General features: G+C 41.7%; 1 protein-coding gene across 1 annotated transcript in view; it reads left to right on the top strand.

Annotated features, from left to right (window-relative positions):
• Window positions 1-19293, top strand: part of Clvs1 (clavesin 1) — a 176785-nt gene that overhangs the window by 9842 nt on the left and 147650 nt on the right. Inside the window, exon 2 of the mRNA XM_051197367.1 lies at window positions 2630-3235. Coding sequence (XP_051053324.1) covers window positions 2781-3235 — 455 coding nt within the window. The 5' untranslated portion in view covers window positions 2630-2780. The remainder of the gene's footprint in view (window positions 1-2629; window positions 3236-19293) is intronic.

Below are 19293 nucleotides of genomic sequence, written 5' to 3'. Positions count from 1 at the left end.
CAGCAATATTGAATGCCATTCAATACTAGGTGACCATCTGTCTGGACTGCTTGGTACTCTTCCAGTTTCTGTCTGTTTCATCATCATTATTCTTAATGTCTATCTTAGCCAGAGATACCAATCCTGCGTTGAAATACCATGGCCCAAAGTAACTTGGGGAGGAAAGGGCTTAAACATATCCTGACTCATAGTCCATTGAGGGAAACCAAGGCAGGAACTCAAGGAAAGCAGGAACCTGGAGGCAGGAGCTGATGCAGAGACCACGGAAGGGTGCTGTTTACTGCTTTGCTCCACATTGTTTACTCAACCTGTTTTCTTATAACACTTAGGACCACCAGGCCAGGAGTGCACTCCCAGCATGGGCTAGGACACGTAAATCAATTACTAATTAAGAAAGTTCTCAACTGGCTTGGCTATAGCTCAATCTGATGTGAGGAATTTCTCAATTGAGGTTCCCTCCTGTCAGATGACTTGAGCTAGTTGAAGCTGACATAAAGTAGCCAACACAGTGTCTGTCATTAGTGTCTACATTTAGATAACAGTTATACCCCCATCTTTGGTTGGTTGGTGAGAAATTGTTCAGCTGTGTGTCTAAGGCTGTGGCAAGGGCACAGATGAATGAGAAGAAGGAAGTACACAATGAGGAGGCAGCCTTTTGAAGTGGTGAGGTTATAGAAGGAATTGTAACATTGGGTGAATATCGAACTAGCTAGATTTGAAGTTTCCATTGGTCCCAGAAAAGTTCATAGTGCTATTTTCATTCACTATTGTGGGACTTTAAGATTAGTGAAAAATAAAACTGTTTCTTATTCACACATGATTTTACAGAGAAAATGCATTTAAAATGCTGTTTTACATTCTCACATATTTATATTATATTATTATATTAAAGAATATCAGTTACTCCAAGTGCTCTTTATCTCCCCCACCATGATGTAAACACCTGTAGACATCTAAGCAGGACACTCATTTTATCTTTTGAATGCTCTTGTGTAATGAAGCACTACCAATAATGATTAGGTGGGAAGTGAATATTTTGCCTCTTGCTATAAATACTGTTCACCTATGAAACAATGCACGCGAATTGTTATTGATTGTTTGGGAATTTCACATCATGCAATCCAATTCTTCTCACTTCCCAGTCCCCTCTGTATCCACCCGTCATTCCTGCAGTATGCCCCCCAAAGAGCCCCCTAAAAGAACTCCCCCTAATTAATCGAAAACAACACACACACACACACACACAAAACTACCTCTCTCCTCTGTCTTTTTTGCCTCTCCAACACTTCACTCATCCTAGTGGCAATGGGAGTTGCAGTGTGCCACACTTTGTACCCTTTTGTCCAATCAGCCCCTTCCGCAAACATTCATTGCACTGAGTCCTCGGTCTGGCACACCATCATCTTCACTGGACCCTCACTGAAACTCCTCTCAGATATCCTGTGCCCTGAGTCATGGGGACCCTGTGGTTATCATTCTTCAGGACCAGTCCCTCCATGTGCTCCAGCTTGTCATAGGTGCAGTGGGTGTTAGAGTGTGCCAACCCAAGGCTCAGGACATGTGTGGGTCTGAGTGGTAGCTGAGCTGGTCAGTCCAGGCCGCTAGGACTGACTCCCTCAGGCAAAGGGCAGAGCCAGCTCTCCTAGGTCCATACAAAGCATGGTTTTAAACATATACACACCTGTCCTTTGGTTTTGAGAACTTGAAGGATAACTCAGACAGATACCCGTGAGAGGTTAAGCATTAACACATGAAATAAAAAGACAAGGCAAATAACACAACTGATATTCTTTCCTTTTTCTGTTTACCATTCATATGGGGGAAAAAAAGGAAATAATCCTATGTGAAACAGTGTCTCAGGACAATAAGATAAGTTAGAAAATGGACAGGTTTCAGAGCCCAGATGGATGAGGTAGAGGGCAGATTGAGAGCATTGCATGCCTGTGGTTTCTTTGCTGGAGCAGAAGAAGTCAGAATAACAAATCCCACGTGAGACGGTAAACCTTTCTCAGGATGCCCTTGTTGAAGGTCAACCTTCCAGCCCCGAACCTGGCTGCCACAACACACCCCATTGTGGCAATAATTTTACCATTAATTAGGCACCTTGGAGTCAGGTTATAGTGTCCTTTAGTATTTTCTTAGTATTGTGAAGCTGTGAATGGCTGCCTTTAAAAGATGCGAGGAGCAGATTTCTCTGTGAGATACTTCTGTCTAAGAAACGAGGCTAATGGGAAACAATCAATTGTATGGCAGCCATGTCTGTCATATTTAGGCTGTGAACCATCCCATAAATCACGCTATAGCAACAACCACCACAACAAAATCTTTCATTAATAAAACAGTACTCTTGCTAACTTGACCACAGATAAGAGCATTATCTTAAGGAGTCATTCACTGCAACTAAAATATTTTGTGAATGTATTTCAAATATTTGCATAGTAAATATTTAAGTTGTTGATAATAAGGCCAAATGTCCTATCTAAAGGATTATATGTAGTTTAGTTACAGGATATGCACTCATTGGACTCACATTTTAATATACTGTTTTCTATCTAGGCTCCAATTCATTTGCATATATTTTCACTGCATCATCTCTCTCTTATTTCTCTTGTGTGCATTTGTTTTTCAGTAAGCAATGGCCTCAGTTTGGCCACCACCACATAGAGCCTGAATGTCCGGCTGTTTTCCTAGGACGGAAAGAAGACTCGCAGCGTATTTGTTTTGGGGGCAGTCTTGTAGAAGCGTCGAATGGGCCACGGATTCAGCACGCTCTCACGTGAATGGGACCAGTTTCTGTTCTTCCCAAACCTCAGAGCTTAAGCGCTTGGAAAGGAAATTCGGCCAAGATGACACATTTGCAGGCTGGGCTTAGTCCAGACACGATAGAGAAAGCCCGCCTGGAACTGAATGAAAACCCGGACGTTTTACACCAGGACATACAACAGGTCAGAGACATGATCATCACCAGGCCAGACATTGGGTTTTTACGTACAGATGATGCCTTCATCCTGCGTTTTCTTCGAGCCAGGAAGTTTCACCAAGCTGATGCCTTTAGACTCTTGGCCCAGTACTTTCAGTACCGCCAGCTAAACCTGGACATGTTTAAAAACTTCAAGGCAGACGATCCTGGCATCAAGAGGGCTTTGATTGATGGCTTCCCCGGAGTGCTGGAAAACCGCGACCACTATGGCAGGAAGATTCTGCTGCTGTTTGCTGCCAATTGGGATCAGAGTAGGTAAATGTAGATAGTGTCTTTACTTGGCTTTGTGTTGGCATAGCATCATCGCTGCATGCGGGGGTTGTATGGCTTCATAGGTCAAACTTCATTCCACATGCTGTCAAAGGAGTCATGCCACCCAAACACAATCCACAGGAGAATCACAGCCTGGGTTGTACTGGACTTTAGAAGTAAGTGTTGCACTCACCAGACTGGGACATTTATTTTAGTAAGTCGAAAGCTGATACTCCAGAAGGTCCATAAACTGTCCTTAGTGTTATCACATTTAGTAAACACAGTAGAAACAATCACTGGATTGTTTTCCACACATCAAATACTTTTTTGGATGCGCTGCGACTTTAATATCCTCTTCTGGGTGCCAGATTTTCCACCCAAATGGACTTCCTCTGTAAATGTCCTTTTTAGAGCCACCCACAGGCAGAGAATACCATCCACCTCTATATACATGTGCATCCCTCTATCCAGTCCCTCATACCAAAATATGGAATCTGTTTTCCCCCTAATATCCAATTTCTTCCCAAATCCCATCCCCCATTTTTTCTTTCAGAAAACATTCCCCACTGCCTCTATTGCTATTGCCTAAGTTTAAGTTCACATTATTGTATGAAAAATAATTGCAATAGAAATGTAAGAGGCTCAGTAGATAACCTTTTTTTTTTTTTTCGCTTACCACATTTGCTACCAGGTATTTGTATGATCTCATTGGAATAATAAATGTTATTGCCATCTTCTGTACTTCACACTTGACAGCACACAAATTTGAGAAGTTAAGGACCTGGATTCAATGTCACACAACTAGTGAAACCAGAATGGAAGTTGAGTCCTGGTCATGTGACTTGAGAGCCAGGAGTCTTAGCCCAGCTAAGTAATGTCACTGAATTTATGAGACCAGGGAGGATGGTACCTTGGACATATTCATCTCTTAGCCAAGCAGCACAGCAAACAGTCAATGTCAAATGGGGGAAAGTAAAGGATCGCATCTCTAAAACCTCAGCTGTGGGTGGAGCCTTCACAACATCAAGTATGAAAATTTTATGTCAATGGGAAGACACAGGCTTAACTAAAACAATATCAAAAACTTTTCCATTGCTATTTAAAGGAATAGCTAGACCATCTTTCCACTGCTTTATGCCACTGCTTTTTCTTAGAGTGACAGTAGCGCAGGAGGTCTTGACCATCGTTGACTGTTTCTTGGTTGGTAAATCAAGGCAGAACCGTCTCTGAAAAAGTACACAGATGTTTCAAGACAATAAGCCTAGACTTCAGTCAGTTCTGCACCTGGAACAATAATACTGGTGTGGAATAGATACCATGTTTGTCAAGTTCATGTTACAGTTAATGATGAGCCTTGCTTTCCATTGTTCCATTGATGAGAAGCTCAGCTGGATTTTTATATTCATTTATCTGCATCATTCAATCAACATGCACGTAGAGGTGTGACTTTGAGGCACTTAGGACAATGGTGAAACATGTGATCTTCATCAATAAAGACCAATGTGTAGTTCATGGTCCATAAATGATGCAGCATATAAACAGCTAGCCCCCATCCACTACCCAATAATTCCTCCTGAGGCACATGAGCCATAGACACTGCATCTGAACTGAAGGAAGAGTCCTACTCCCAAAAATGGTACATTCGCATTTTGGATTTAGAAACTGTAAGGTTTCAATGATTCTGGGGAGTAATCATGCTGGTATCACTGTGCTAAATTGTCAGATTTCCGGGACTTCCGTTTGCAAGGGCAGACTGTGTATTGAGCACCACTGAGCTGCAATGGTCACATAAAGAAGTGAGCCACAGTAAAATGCTTTATTTCATTTAAGATTTGGTCTCTATATATCCCCAGATATGTTGTGAAGAAGTAAGAGGTAACAAGTCTCTGAGGAAATAATGAAAATGTTTATGATTATTATAACCTTGGACAAGTTACTTCCTTCTCTGTTCCTTGGCTTCCTCATGTGTAAAATAAGCTTCTAGCTCTAATGACTCATGAATGAGATGCCCATTCAGCCTCATCCGATGGATGGGAAGGGATTATCAAATTCACTTTATAGGCTCCCCATTCTCTCAACTTTTAGAAAACAATCTTTCTCTTCTCCTCCTTCTCATAGTCCCATGCCCTAATTTTCTTCTAACTATGCAATTTGCTTTTCACAAATGACATTGGTAAGTTTATCCACTTGACATGAAATTAGATGCAAGCAAACCAGTTTGAATGTGTATATGACCATTTATTTCATTTTAAGGTCCTGACCTTAGACAAGCAGCTCCTCTGAGACTTGTTGCTCTCCTGGAAGAGTAAGAGTGATGTCTTTGTGTGGAGTGGGACAGAGAAATGCCATGTTCAAGTTCCTTGTTTGGCATACAATAAGCATTCAATAGACACTGCACTGAATTGTGGTATTATCTCTAATGTTTTAAAAAATCTGACTTCAAAAGTAATGGCAGACAGAGGGCAAATAATTTAGAACTGGATTCAGGAGGACAATATTTCAAAGCTGTAGTGGGATTATGCATGGTACTTACCCACCCACTTGTCTAAAGCCCCAGCTAGCTTTCCCTAGATGCTTGTCACACAGATCCTGCCCAGATGAGGTTCAAGAGGCAAGGGAAATCCTCACAGCTTTTCAAAGTGATTGCTTCTCTCTGGGGGCTTGGATGATCAGGTAGTGACTCGAATGTCTCATGTGAAAGGTTTACTAAGATTAAGGTGATTATTAATATTTATTTAAATGATGTAAGTAGCATCCATCTTGACCCGATACATGCATACATGTGACAGGCTGGGAGCAGGTCACAGCAAAGGCATGACATCACTTGAGCTACCAGAATTCAAGCTGTTCTTGCTCAGAGGTGGAAGCTCTAACAGCAGAAATCTGTCTGGCTTTTGTGTTTTCTGAGGCTGCCAGGCTGGGCTGAATGAGTTAAATAATAAGTACCATGTGTTCATTCATAAAGTGGGCATGGTCAGCCTTTCTAGCACTGGCAGAATTGTTATTCCAGTGTCGCAGCTCAATGTATGTATGTGTGGGTATATACAGAACATTCTGCCAGTATTGTCTCTCATAGCTGAAGGTGCAGAAATCAGCAAGAAGGTTGAAAACTAGCCTAAAACATTATTTCTTCAGGGCAGATGAGGTGCTATAATAGGAGCAGTTAAATGTGGATAGTTCACTAAGGAGTCTGGAGAATAGCTTGATTAATGCCTCCAAACATGGGGACAACAAGAAGGACAAACATCCAAAGGGCTTTTTCACCCTGCAACATGGGATAAGAGACAAAGGTCTAGACTGAAGATTTGCAAGCCCCAGGCATGGCTTCCGACACAGAGCTGGGACAAAGCTCAGAAAGTAGACAGAACATTTAACAAGGCACCAAAAACCTCAGTAATTTACTTAAATCAACCATACTCTAATGAAATGTTGTAATACTCACAATTAAAATTAAAATGTATAGTTAATAAAATCAACCTTTCAAAAGGCAAGCACTTTTTTTTTTGTCCTGGTTTGTTCTGATTTGAGTCAGCATGGCTGTGCTCTGGCAAGCCAGACATCTTTGGGAAGGAACATTCATTGAGTTGGGTCCTGTTATATTCAGGTCCATACTACAACACACACACACACACACACACACACACACACACACAGAGAGAGAGAGAGAGAGAGAGAGAGAGAGAGAGAGAGAGAGAGAGAGAGAGAGAGAGAGAGATACAGCTGCAAGTACCTTGCATTTCCCAAGCATTTCCATGGATGTTTTCTCACTTATTGCTAAGAGATTTGGGGAGACACAGCATCACTAATTTGCAGATGGCAAAGAAAGAGGTTTGGGAGAAGATGGTGTTGTCATCTTCAGGGAGCAACTTGACTCACCCATGGGAAAGTTGAGGCTCATGGCTTCCATTTCAAGTTAATCCCAAAGACACCTGGCATCACTTGCTCAGCCTTGGCATCATTAGATGTCTGGAAAATACCACTGGAGCTTGTACAACTCTCTCAGAGAGAGAGAGAGAGAGAGAGAGAGAGAGAGAGAGAGAGAGAGAGAGAGAGAGAGAGAGAGAGAAACTGTCAAGTACAAAACAGGAGATTTGAGGTCTGAGTGGAGTGACTCTCAAAAGTACCAGTGTATGTATGGTAAGGCTGCTTGGTTGTTAATGTACAGGATCATGTTGATCACTGAAATGTTTAGTGTTTCCTTTCTCAGGCATTGTACAAGCAAAAAGAACCCTGTATTTCCAAAGCCATCAAGGAAGCTGGATAAAGACTTTGTAGAAACATCTGCTATCCATGTTGTAGTAGTCAGCTTTCTTGTGACAAGACATCTGAGGTAATCCATGTAGAAAGAAAGGTTTGTTTGGTCTCAGACTTTGCAAAGTTTCAGTCTGTTCCTGGCCTGATGGCAAAAGATGGAAGTTGCTTACTTCATGGCAGATGAGAAGCAGAAAGGGAGAGAAAAGAGGTTTGGGGACAAAATATGCCTTTCAATGCCATACCCCATTGGCTTTCTTCCCCAAGTAGGCCCCGCCTCTCAGGGTTGCCACCACCCAACAGCCTATTATGTGTGAATCCATGAGTCAGTCCATTCACAAAGGCTCTTCCTCCATTTTCCAGAAGCCTCATATCTGATGCATTATGGACTAAGCCTTCAGTGCATGAACTCTGGGGGACATTTGAAATTTAAACCGTAATAAGTATCAATAATTAGCCCCTTTGTTTTTTTTTTTTTTTTTTTTTTTTTTTTTGTATCATTACCCCTTGGTACTTGTGGGGGACCAGTTTGAGAACTTTCTATGGACATTGAAATCCACAGATGCTCAGGTACCTTTCATAAAATGGCATACTATTTACAATACAACTATTTACAGTACAATACACCCAGCCTCCTAAATACCTTAAGTCATCTCTACATTGCTTAAAATAATATACCATAGGTATTATGTCATTAATTATTTACTGCTTTAGGGAGTAATGGCTAGAAGTCCGTTTGTGTTCAGTACTGATACCGTTCCCCTGGCGAGTATTTTCTATCTCCGATTAACAGGATCTGCAGATGCAGAAGACACAGACACAGTTCAATGCCACATTATTTCTGAAAACTTGCAAGGCTCTGTGATATGTATCCCAACATAGAAAGGAGTCTTTCCGAGGCTGAAAGTGAAGACTATATCCTCCTAGAATGTTCTATGCGTAATTTCATTCCTTTCCAAAGTTAGAGTTTCAACTCATTTGCAACAACAACAACAACAAATCTGAATCACTACTGTTGTATAAGTGACAAAGTAGCCCAGGATCCAAATTCGAAGTTTTAATGACACTCCTCAACTCTCTGTCAGGTGAGGGACACAAGGTGACTCACTGAGAACAATGAAGACATTCTTGAAGCATCCACATGGAGTGCAGTCAGGGATAACTGTGCAATATAGGACGATGCACAGGGACTTGAGATGACTCAGAATGATAAGAGTGAATGACCTGTTCAGTCTGCATTGTGAGTGGGAAGATGGAAAATTTGAGTAAATGGAAAGGATCTGTGATATTAACAACCTCTCTCTCTCTCTCTCTCTCTCTCTCTCTCTCTCTCTCTCTCTCTCTCTCTGTGTGTGTGTGTGTGTGTGTGTGTGTGTGTGTGTGGTCAACACAGAGGTCTTCCTGGGTCACTACCCAAGGACTCTCATTCAACCTGTAGCTTCTTCATTCAATTAGGTTGGCTTTCCAATAAGCTCCTTGAATCTGCCCATCTCTTACTCTTCAGGGCTGCGATTATGAATTTGTGTTACTGTGCCTGGCTTCTATCTGAGTTTTTGGGTGTCTGAACTAGGCTCTTATCCTTGAATAGCATGCACTTTACTGACTGTGTGAATTGTAGGCTGGTGATCCTTTGCTCTAGGTCTAAAATCCATATATGAGTGAGTACATACTATGCTCCTCTTTTTGTTACCTCACTCAGGATGGTTTATTCAAGTTCCATCCAGTTGCCTGCAAATTTCAAGATTCCATTATTTTTTTCTGCAGAGTAGTATTCCATTGTGTAGATGTGCCACATCTTCTTTATCCATTCTTCAGTTGAGGGGCATCTAGGTTGCTTCCAGCTTCTCACTATTACAAATAGTGCTGCTATGAACATAGCTGAACAGATGTCTTTGTTGCATGGATGTGGATCATTTGGGTATATGCCTAAGAGGGGGATTGCCAGGTCCTGTGGTAGACTGATTCCCATTTTCCTGAGGAACCGCCATACTGATCTCCAAATTGGCTGCATGAGTTTGCACTCCACCAGCAGTGAAGGAGTGTTGTTCCTCTCTCTCCAGGTCAGTTCTTTTTTTTTTTTTTAAATCCTGAGACCACATGTTGGGTGTACCTCTTAAAACTATAAATAAGCTAGGTGGTCGAAGCTCGTCTTTAGCTGGTACAGGAACCTTCAAAAGTCGTACATCTGGCATGGGTTCTGTGCCTTGTGCACAATGATTGTTTTGAGAGATAAAAAGTTGTGACATGAAAAGAGACCAAATTCTTACTTATCCATGCTTGATACTTGTGAAAAAAAGGGGGGGTAGGTGGGACCAGGAAAGCTGCTAGGCATCTCACTGAGGGCCAGATGAACCCTGTTCTCCAAATCCCAAAGGCTATTCAAAGGGAGATCCAGCAAAATGTTTAGCCCCCTGTTCTTTGTACAGTAATACCACTGAATCTCTATGGTATTGATCAGTTTTCCAAATCTCGGGAGTTACTTCTGTCTCAAAGGACATAGATGACCTTGTTAGTCCACAGTGCAAATACGCCATCTTATTCTATCCTAATTCCGGAGAATCCTGCAAGACCACAGGTCTAAAAAATCCTTATGCAATAATGCTAGTTTGATTTTCTGTTGCTGAGACATCCATCATGAAGAAAAGCAACCTTTACATTATTGGTTATAGTTTATCACTGAAGAAAGAAAAGGTAGGAACCCAAGGTGTGAGAGCAACATAAGCAGGAACTGAAGAATGTGGCTTACTGCCTTGCTCTCTCCATGGCTTGCTTAGCCACATAGTCCTAGGGATGACATCATCCACTATGAACTTGGCCTTCTACACCAACCAACAATTACAAAAAAGCTTACAGACATGGCCACAGGTCAATCAGATATGGGCAATTCTTCAGTTGACAGGCCCTCTACTCAGGCATGTCAAGTTGACCACTAAATCTAACCATCATATCCAATCTCTGTCAATATTACCAGACAAAGTGACAAAGTCAACTATGACAACAACAAATAAAGTAACTTTTATTGTCAAAAACACATTGCCCAGCAAAAGAAATTTGATATTGATTGAAATTAAGTACTAAGAACGAGCCTAATCTGAACCAACAATAGGGGTCATGTTTACCTGCCCATTCCTTTTTTAAAGTATTAAGTGTTCCTGTGTAGATTCTCAGTTGGCATTAGGATCTCAACTCTGTGGCTTGCCAGCCTGTAGCCTTTAAAAAGCCACAGACTTTGTGTTCAGTGTCCTTATTTGGTGACACAGCATGTGCTCAACAGAGCCATCAGGATGAGATAAGGTATGACAGGAAGGTCTCCCATACAAGGAGATTTTCTTTCATGGTTACAGCTTCCTTACTTAGATGTAACCCAGAGCCTCAACTGTCCCCCAAAAAATTGCCCATTCAATTTAAAATTTTGTAAAAGACAATTAAAATCTCTTATGCAGCTACTGATTAATAAAGGGATGGAATTAGAAGGACTCGTAACATTCCTTCACTACAGCATCTTTAATGGAGCTTGTTTTGTAAGATGACAAAAAAACAATCCATTGTCTCTTTCAAGTCCATTCCTACACAAGTACTTGTTATCAGACATAGCCCGTCACTTCCACTGCAACTAGAGGTCAAGTGCTACCCTGAATTCTGCTGACTGTCAGCATCTCCTTGCCTGGTAGAAGCCATGTCTCATGTAAGATAATGGACGGAGAGCCCTAGGTCTCAGTTTGGAGATATTATAGTGGTGCATGTCTGCCTAAGCAAATGGCTACTTCCCAGGAAGACAAATGTGGCAATCACTATTCCAAAGGCACATGGATTTGAACTTAAGGACTGGTAAGGATTCAGTGAACAAAGTTTGACAGAGTGTCTTTCCCTGTCACAAACTCTCATCTCGTAAATCAAGCACTCTTGGGTGTGAGCAGAAATTCGAGGCCAAAATAATAATGTCTTCCTTTTCCAGGCAGGCTCTGGTTAAGGCAACCTGGGATGGGCTTGGTGTCAATTCCTCCATTTGGATTGGTGTTGCAGTCTGAACAGTTCTATCAACCCTGCCTTCCTTTGCTTTCCATTGACGTGATAAATCACCAAGACTAAAAGGAGCTTGAGGAGTGGAGGGCTTATTTGGCTTATGCTTCCTAACCCTGACCCTTCATGAAAGGAAGCACTGGAAAGAGCCTGGAAGGAGGAACGGGAACAGAAGCGCTGGAGAAGCGCTGCTTGCTCTCCGTGGCTTACTCAGCCTGCTCTTCCATAGACTCCAGGGCCACCTGCCCAGAGATGGCCCTGCTCCCCATGGGCCGGGAACTCCCACATGCATCAAGTCAAGAACATAAGTGTTCCACAGGTTTGCCTGTAGGCCACTTTGATTGGGGCCCTTCCTGTCAATTTCCCAGATCTTCATTTGTGCCTAACAGAAAAAAAAAAAAAAAATCTAGCCAGCACAAGAACGTTACTGTTTTTAAATTTTTTATTTACATTTTTTTTGTGTGTGTGTATTTGTGTGTGTGTGTGTGTGTGTGTGTGTGTGTGTAAGTACATGTGTATTTTATAGTGTACATGTCTGTGTGTGTACGTAAATGTGTATTTTATAGTGTGTGTGGGTATAAATGTGTATTTTATAGTGTGTGTGTGTGTAGATCAGAGAACCACTTGTGGGAATCAGTTTTCTCCTTCCACCACGTGGGTTCTGGCGATCAAGCTTGGCAGCAAGTCTTTACCACTGAGCCATCTCGCTGATTCCTGTGTTAGCTTTAAAAGGCCAGTGTCTCTAAGAGAGAGCACATAGGAAAGCATTGTTCATCACAGTGTTCTGCATTCTTGGGCATTTCCCAGTAGGTGTAGCAGGTACTTGAATGCATGCATTGCTCACTATTCTTGGATTGAAGCTCTCCAATTTTTCAAGAACCCTAGACAGCATTTTTTGACCACTTTATAGAAAGACAGTGTAGAGCTGAAGAAACCCTGTGGCACGAGCCCAGACTTCACACCCCTTACCAAAGCACTGAGTGTCATCAATCCCCAGCCAGCAGCCCTCCTGCCCTTTAAATATGGTTCCCAGATAACCCTCCTGAACGGTGATGTATAGAACCTTAAGCAGCTGCTGGAGATGATGAAGTGGCCATGCTTAGCTGGGGCTGTAAATCAAGGTCAGAAGCCATTTATTGTGAGTGTACTATAAAGCAGCAGAAGTTATTGCTGCTATCCAGCAAAATGTAACATTAGGCAAGAAAATAAAGAGAGGCTACATTTTGCTGTGAGGGTTTTAACCCGATGTGTTCTTTTTCCTTTGCCCATCCTCTCGCTGCTTCCTATCGTTCTCTTTGCCTCTGTTTCTTCCCGATCACTAGTATTCCATGCTCAGGGCATTAAGCCGTAATTTAAAATATGCTTCTCCTTCAAATAACAAGCAGTGTGGTTCTGGGCGGAGTGTGTTAGCATCAGTACATGCCCTGGGCACGTAAGGCCCTGTGTCCTGTTGTTTCAGTCAATCCTCATGGCAATGTCTGCAGCACCTACTCTCACCTCCGTCCTAGCCATTGTTTTCTCTCTCATTGGAAATTGAGTTTTCTATGCAATATAGCCTGATTACGGTTTCTTCTCCCCCTACTCCTCCTAGTTCCTCTCCATCCCCTCCCATCTGGAGCCACAAGCCCCTAACTGTCTGCTCTTATGAAACAAACAGGCTTCTAAGGGATAATAACAAAAAATAATATAATGAGACAAAAGCGAACCCCTTCAGAGTTGGACAAAGCAAACAAAGAGAAAGGGAAGAGCCCAAGAAAAGCACAAGGGACACGTGAGTGCAGAGACCCACGTGTTTGCATGCTCAGGAGTCCCATAGAAACACCACACTGAAGCCGTAGTATATAGCCAAAAGACCTGGACGGTACAAAGAAAAAAGTACAAACAGCCAGGTGCTGGTGGCGCACGCCTTTAATCCCTGCATTCAGGAAGCAGAGGCAAGCAGATCTCTGTGAGTTCTAGGCCAGCCTGGTCTACAGAGCTAGTTCCAGCCTCCAAAGCAATACAGAGAAACCATGCCTCGAAAAAACAAACAAACGAAAAGTACAAATAAAATAAAAGTGAGATAAAATTAAAGGGGAAAAGTCATGACACAACACTGTGAGACAAGGAACCTCTAAAGATGCCATATTTTCTGTTGGCCATCTACTGCTGGGCATACAGTCTACCCTAAAGAGAAGTTTGATTCCCCAGCGGGAGTCTCTAGGAGAAAATTAAATTTTTACTTGCAAGTGGGTATCAATTGGGAATTGCTTCTGGCTTAGGGATGGGGGCAACTTCTCCTTTCAGCTCCAGGAGGTCTTATGTTGCAAGACGATGGGTGCCCAGTGCATGCTGCTTTAGTCTCTAGGAATTTATATGTTCATCCATCCTGTAGACTTAGAAGGCCTTGCTTCTTTGGTGTCCTCCACGCCTCTGTCTCATATTCTTTCTGTCTCCTCTTTTATAGGTTTCCCCAAGCCATGATGGGAGGGATTTGATAGAGATATCCTGTTCAGGGCTAAGTGTACCAGGATCTCTAGCACTCTACATAATGCCTGGCTCTGGGTCTCTGTATTTGTTCCCATGTACTGCAGGAGGAAGCTTCTCTGATGATGTCTGAGCAAGGCACTGACCTACGAGTTTAGCAGAATGCCATTAGGAGTCATTTTGTTGCTACATTCTTTTAGTAGAACAGTAGTATTTGATTATACCCTAGGTCCCTGGGCTATCTAGTCTTCCAAGCAGTGTCAGGCATGTGTTCTGTCTCATGGAGTGAGCTGTCAGTCAAATTAGCTAACCAATACCTAATAACTATGGAAAGAATAGACAACCTTTTTCTTATTCCTGATTTTAGTGGAATCACTTTGAGTTTCTCTCCATGTAAATTGCTGTTGGTTGTGGGCTTGCTATAAATTGCCTTTATTAAATTCCTTGTGTCCCTAACCATTCCAGGACTTTTATCTTGAAAAAAGGGGTTAGATTTTGTCAGTGTCCTTTTCTACATCTAATGAGATGACTATGTGGGTTTTCTTTTCTTTCAGTTTGTTTATATAATTAATTATATTTATCACTTTATATTGAATTATCCCTGAGTTTCTGAGATGAAGTTTACTTGATCATGGTGGATGATCTTATTTGATGTGTTCTTGAATTTGGTTTGCAAGTATTTTATTAAGAATCTTTGCATCTGTGTCCATAAGGGAAATCCACTTGTTTGTTGGTTCTTTATATGGTTTAGTTATCAGGGTAATTGTGGACTTGTAAAACAATTGGACAATGTTCCTTTTGTTTTAATTTTGTGGACTAACGTGGAGAGTATTAACATTAACTCTTCTTTGACAGTCTAGTAGAATTCTTCATTAAAACCATCTGGTCCTAAAATTTTACTGGTTGGGAAATTTTTAATGATTGCTCCTATTTCAATAGAGGTTATAGTCTCTTTGAGTGCTTGACTGTAGTGGTATGTATCAAAAATTATAATTTCTTTTAGATTTTCCAGTTTAGTACGGTACAAATTTTTAAAGGATACCCTTATGATTCTCTGGATTTCCACAGTGTCTGTCATTAGGCCCCCTTTTCATTTCTAATTTTGTTTATTTGGATAGTCTGTCAACCACTTAGTGAATTTGGATAAGGGTTTATCAATTTTATTGTTTTTTTTTCCAGGAATCTATTTGTTTCATTGATTATTTGTATTGTTTTTGTTGGTTGTTTGTTTTTATTAATTTCAAGTCTGCATTTGATTATTTCTTGTCATCAACTCATTTGGGTGTGATTTCTCCTTTTTTTGTTCTAGAGTATTCAGGTGTGCTGTAAAGTTGCTAGTATAAGATCTCTCCTTTTTTTTTTTTTTTAATGTAGGCATTTAGTGCTACAAAATTGCCTCTTTGGACTGCCTCCATTGTGTTCCATAAGTTTGGGTATGATGTATATTTGTGTTAATTCAATTCCTGAAGGTCTTTTCATTCAGTAGAGAGTTGTTACATTTCCATATGTTTATAAGCTTTCTGATGTTGTTGATATCCAGCTTTAATCTGTAGGATATAGGGCTAATACTTTCAACAGTTCAACAGTTCCTTCCTTTCCTTTTAGTGGTAGCCAAAAGTAGTTCTGTTTCAAAAGTCTCCCCCCTTCTTATTTTTGTATGGATGGGGAAGTCAGGAAGCAAAACTTGCTGAAATATATGCTTTGGATGTAGACCTATGAGAAAATCCAAGGAATGAAGTAAATAAGCTGCAGCCAAGCAAGAATTTACAGCCCTCATCTCTGTGCCCAGAAATACAGTCTGCCCAGAGCAATAGTAAGCAGGAGACATCCGCCGCAGCCTCTGTATTCCAGGGTCTAAACTGTAGAGCCTTGCACAGCTGAACCCCTTGCTAGTTTCCTTGCAAGGTCTCTTCAGGCGTGTGCTTTGCCCTCTTCTGACGTCTTTCTTCTCTTTAACAGTTGTTAACCTTACAGAAGACGACAAACCCGGACTGGAAACCGTGTTTCCCGAGTAGCGACTACTTTTTGTCTCTTCAGTTTTAGATTTTTTTTTTTTTTTTTCTAGCCATTGAATATAGGACCGCGTCTCTCAACAAGGCTGTAATAGGGGAAGAAAATGAAGTGGGTTTTGTTTGTTTGTTCTTTGTTTTGTTTTGGGGTTTTTATTGTTTGTTTGTTTTGTTTTTTGTGTTTATTTATTTATTTTTTTGCTTGTCATCACCTCTTTTTGTCTTTTCCTCTGGTTTCCTCACCTGAGCTGCCTCAGCCTTTGCAGTGATCATGACATATATGGCTGTGACCCCACCGCTGAGGCCACAACTTTTATATTTGCAGGTTTATATTTATACTGCTTTGATCTCTCCAGTACCAAGACATCCACAGGTAGGGTCAGAGAGCGCCAGCACAGCATAGGTGGATAAGCACGGGTGAGACGTTTTCCCATGGCACCAGCTGGGCTGGGAAGCTTGTAACGAGTACGGTTTTTCCACCTGCCACCGCCTGGTCTTGTCCTGCCGCCGCGCCAGCCCCAAATAACACATAGAGACTCTGTATTTGATATTATGCTATTGGCCAGGTACTAGTTTCTTATCGGCTGGGTAAGTAGGGCACTTTAGCCTGTTTTATAAATTTACTTTCTTTTGTTTGAGGTAGGGTCTTGATAAACATCCCATGCTATCCTTGAACTCTAGGTTCTCCAGCTTCAGCTTCCCAAGAGCTGGGGTCACATGTATATAATGCTGCACTAGGCCTAACATGCCATTCTAAACCCTACAACTCTTACCTACTGTCTATACTTGGATACTAGGAATACTGGAGATTGATGCACATTTGGTAGAAGAGAAGGTAGTTTCTGACTCCTATGACTCCTATATGACTCCTAGCAGGTCATATCCCAAGGAAATTTAAGACTCATCATCTCTTGTACCCTCCTATTGGTTACTGCAAGAGCACACATTTGTGGCTTGCCAAGGAGGATGCTATTCTATTGGTTTTGTGTGATAGCATGGACTACTAGCTGTCCACGGACTAAGGACAAAGTGATATGACTCTTAAGGGTAAATAATCTCCTGGAGGGAAATTCTGAAAATAGAAAAGGCATTTGGACATTAAAGTTCACCTATAATCTGGCTACTTTTATGTAGCCAGCATTTTTTATTAAGCGCTCAGGTATATTACACAGGGGGTAGGGAATTGTCAACCTGAATCTAGACATCCCGGCACAGTGGTGAAGACCGCTTTGTCCCAACATTGTCTGAGTGAGTCCTGGAGGAGCACAGCGCTCTGTGCCTCACCCGTCAAATCAAAATAAAAAGGTGGCTTCTGCCTCCAAGGCAAGGGTGATGATGAGGACTAAAGGAGTCAATCCCACGGAAGGATGAGAAAAATGCCTGACCCAGAGTTGGCACTAGATCAATGTCAATGTTTTTATTCTTCAGTTCACTTGAAACTGTGTTGCGATTACTTTAAGAGCTTACAAAGTATTTGTCTTATTGGGCCAGTTGTTAGTGTTGCAGGGAAGCACCTGCATCTGAATGGGTAGCTTATGCAGAAAGGAAGTTCACTTCTGGCATTTCTTGGGGAAGCTCAGCATCTAGGCAACAGGGTTGTCTAGCAATAAAAGCTTTTTTTGCCAAGGCGTGGTTTTACACATGCTCTGGATGGAAGGGAGTGTAGATGGGCAAAGCGAGGCTGGGGTTCTTACATTAATGCTTTTACTTGTTCTTTTCATAAGAGGGGGCTTTCAGGTGCTGCTGACCACTTCTGGGATTGACCCCTTTGCACCACCCCTTTGGCCACTGAACTTCAGTGCTTGAACTGGGAGTGGCTTAGCTGTAGTGGGAGTGGTTTAGCTGTAGTGGGAGTGGCTTAGCTGTAGTGGGAGTGGTTTACCTGTAGTGGGAGTGGTTTAGCTGTAGTGGGAGTGGTTTAGCTGTAGTGGGAGTGGCTTAGCTGTAGTGGGAGTGGTTTACCTGTAGTTTAAACTACAATTAATGCCAGAAATTGGGCAGCTTCTATTTGTTATTAACCAAAGTAGTGGTAAGGAACTTTCTATTTTGTTGTTTGTTTCATTTTGTTTTTCAAGACAGAGTTTCTCTGTATAGCTCTGGCTGTTCTGGAACTCACTTTGTAGACCAGGCTGACCTCAAACGCACAGAGATCCCCCTGCCCCTACCTCCTGAGAGCTGGGATTAAGGTGTGCATGCGCTGCCACAGTCTGATGAGGAACTTAATATATACATATTTTCCACATTTTCAATTTCCCCCTATAGAAATTACAGGAGGTTCAATTCATGCACTTTTATGATTCCTGTTGCTCATAGTTCAATTGTTTTCTAGAATGTTGTTCTTGTCTCTAGCCCCACAGGCAATGCCCACCTCTCCTTGGCTCACGATAAAATGTATTCAAGACTTTCACATGGCTTTGTCTTCAGTGCTGGGTATGGAACAGGGGACTTAGTGCAGGGAAGTGCTAAGCCTCTGAGTTTCACCTCCCTCCATCTCAAGGGCTGCTTTTGCATGCCCTGGTCAAATTGCAATTCCACTGCTTTCCTTTGCTTCTTTCTTTAACTCCAGGTTAGAGGTTATTAATCTCTATGGTTATTTCTGACATTTTAATGTAGCTGTTTTAGCAACATAGTTTTTCTAAAATTACATTCGCACCCCCCCACACACACACACAAAGAAAGGGAGTAAACTAGTTTACACTGAACTCTTGCATCTTCACAATCCTTGCTGTCTGATTTTTAGATCTAGTATGTCCTCAAATCCACAGCTAGGCTACTATACTGTTATTGTTATTATTGGCATTTTTCTCTTGTTCAAATTTCCCAAGTTTCTTTGCTCACTGTTAACTCTTACACCCAGCTCACCTTCCTCCTTGCTGAAGTAGAGCTGAGGCATTAACTCTCTTGACCAATGAAACATGCTAGAAAGCACGGTCTCTTCTAAATAATGTTATCTGGGTATGTAGTTCCATGTAAAAATGATTTTTCCTTAACATTTGAAGATATTGATTGATTACATTTTGGTATGTCTTTAAAGAGGTTATGCACAGACTGATTGCTATTTCTAATTTGCTTTTCTTCCTGTGCCTTTAAAATTGATGTTGTGTCAAGGCGTTTTGCTTATTTTTTTTTTACTGCAGCTTGGTGCTTGATTTTTTTTTGGGGGGGGTCTCATTATTTTATCCAGTCTTTCAAAGGCATGCACTGAACGTCTGTTACTGCATGCTGGGTGTCTCTGTGTTCCTGCATGTTGTGTGTTCTCTATGTTCCTGCATTCTGGGTGTTCTCCATGTTACTACATGCTGGGTGTTCTCCAGA

This window comes from Phodopus roborovskii, unplaced genomic scaffold (genome assembly GCF_943737965.1).
Source record: "Phodopus roborovskii unplaced genomic scaffold, PHOROB, whole genome shotgun sequence".
In the NCBI taxonomy this organism is placed as follows: Eukaryota; Metazoa; Chordata; class Mammalia; order Rodentia; family Cricetidae; genus Phodopus; species Phodopus roborovskii.
The sequence above is the reverse complement of the archived record's forward strand: the minus strand, read 5'-3'. Positions and strand labels throughout refer to the sequence as shown.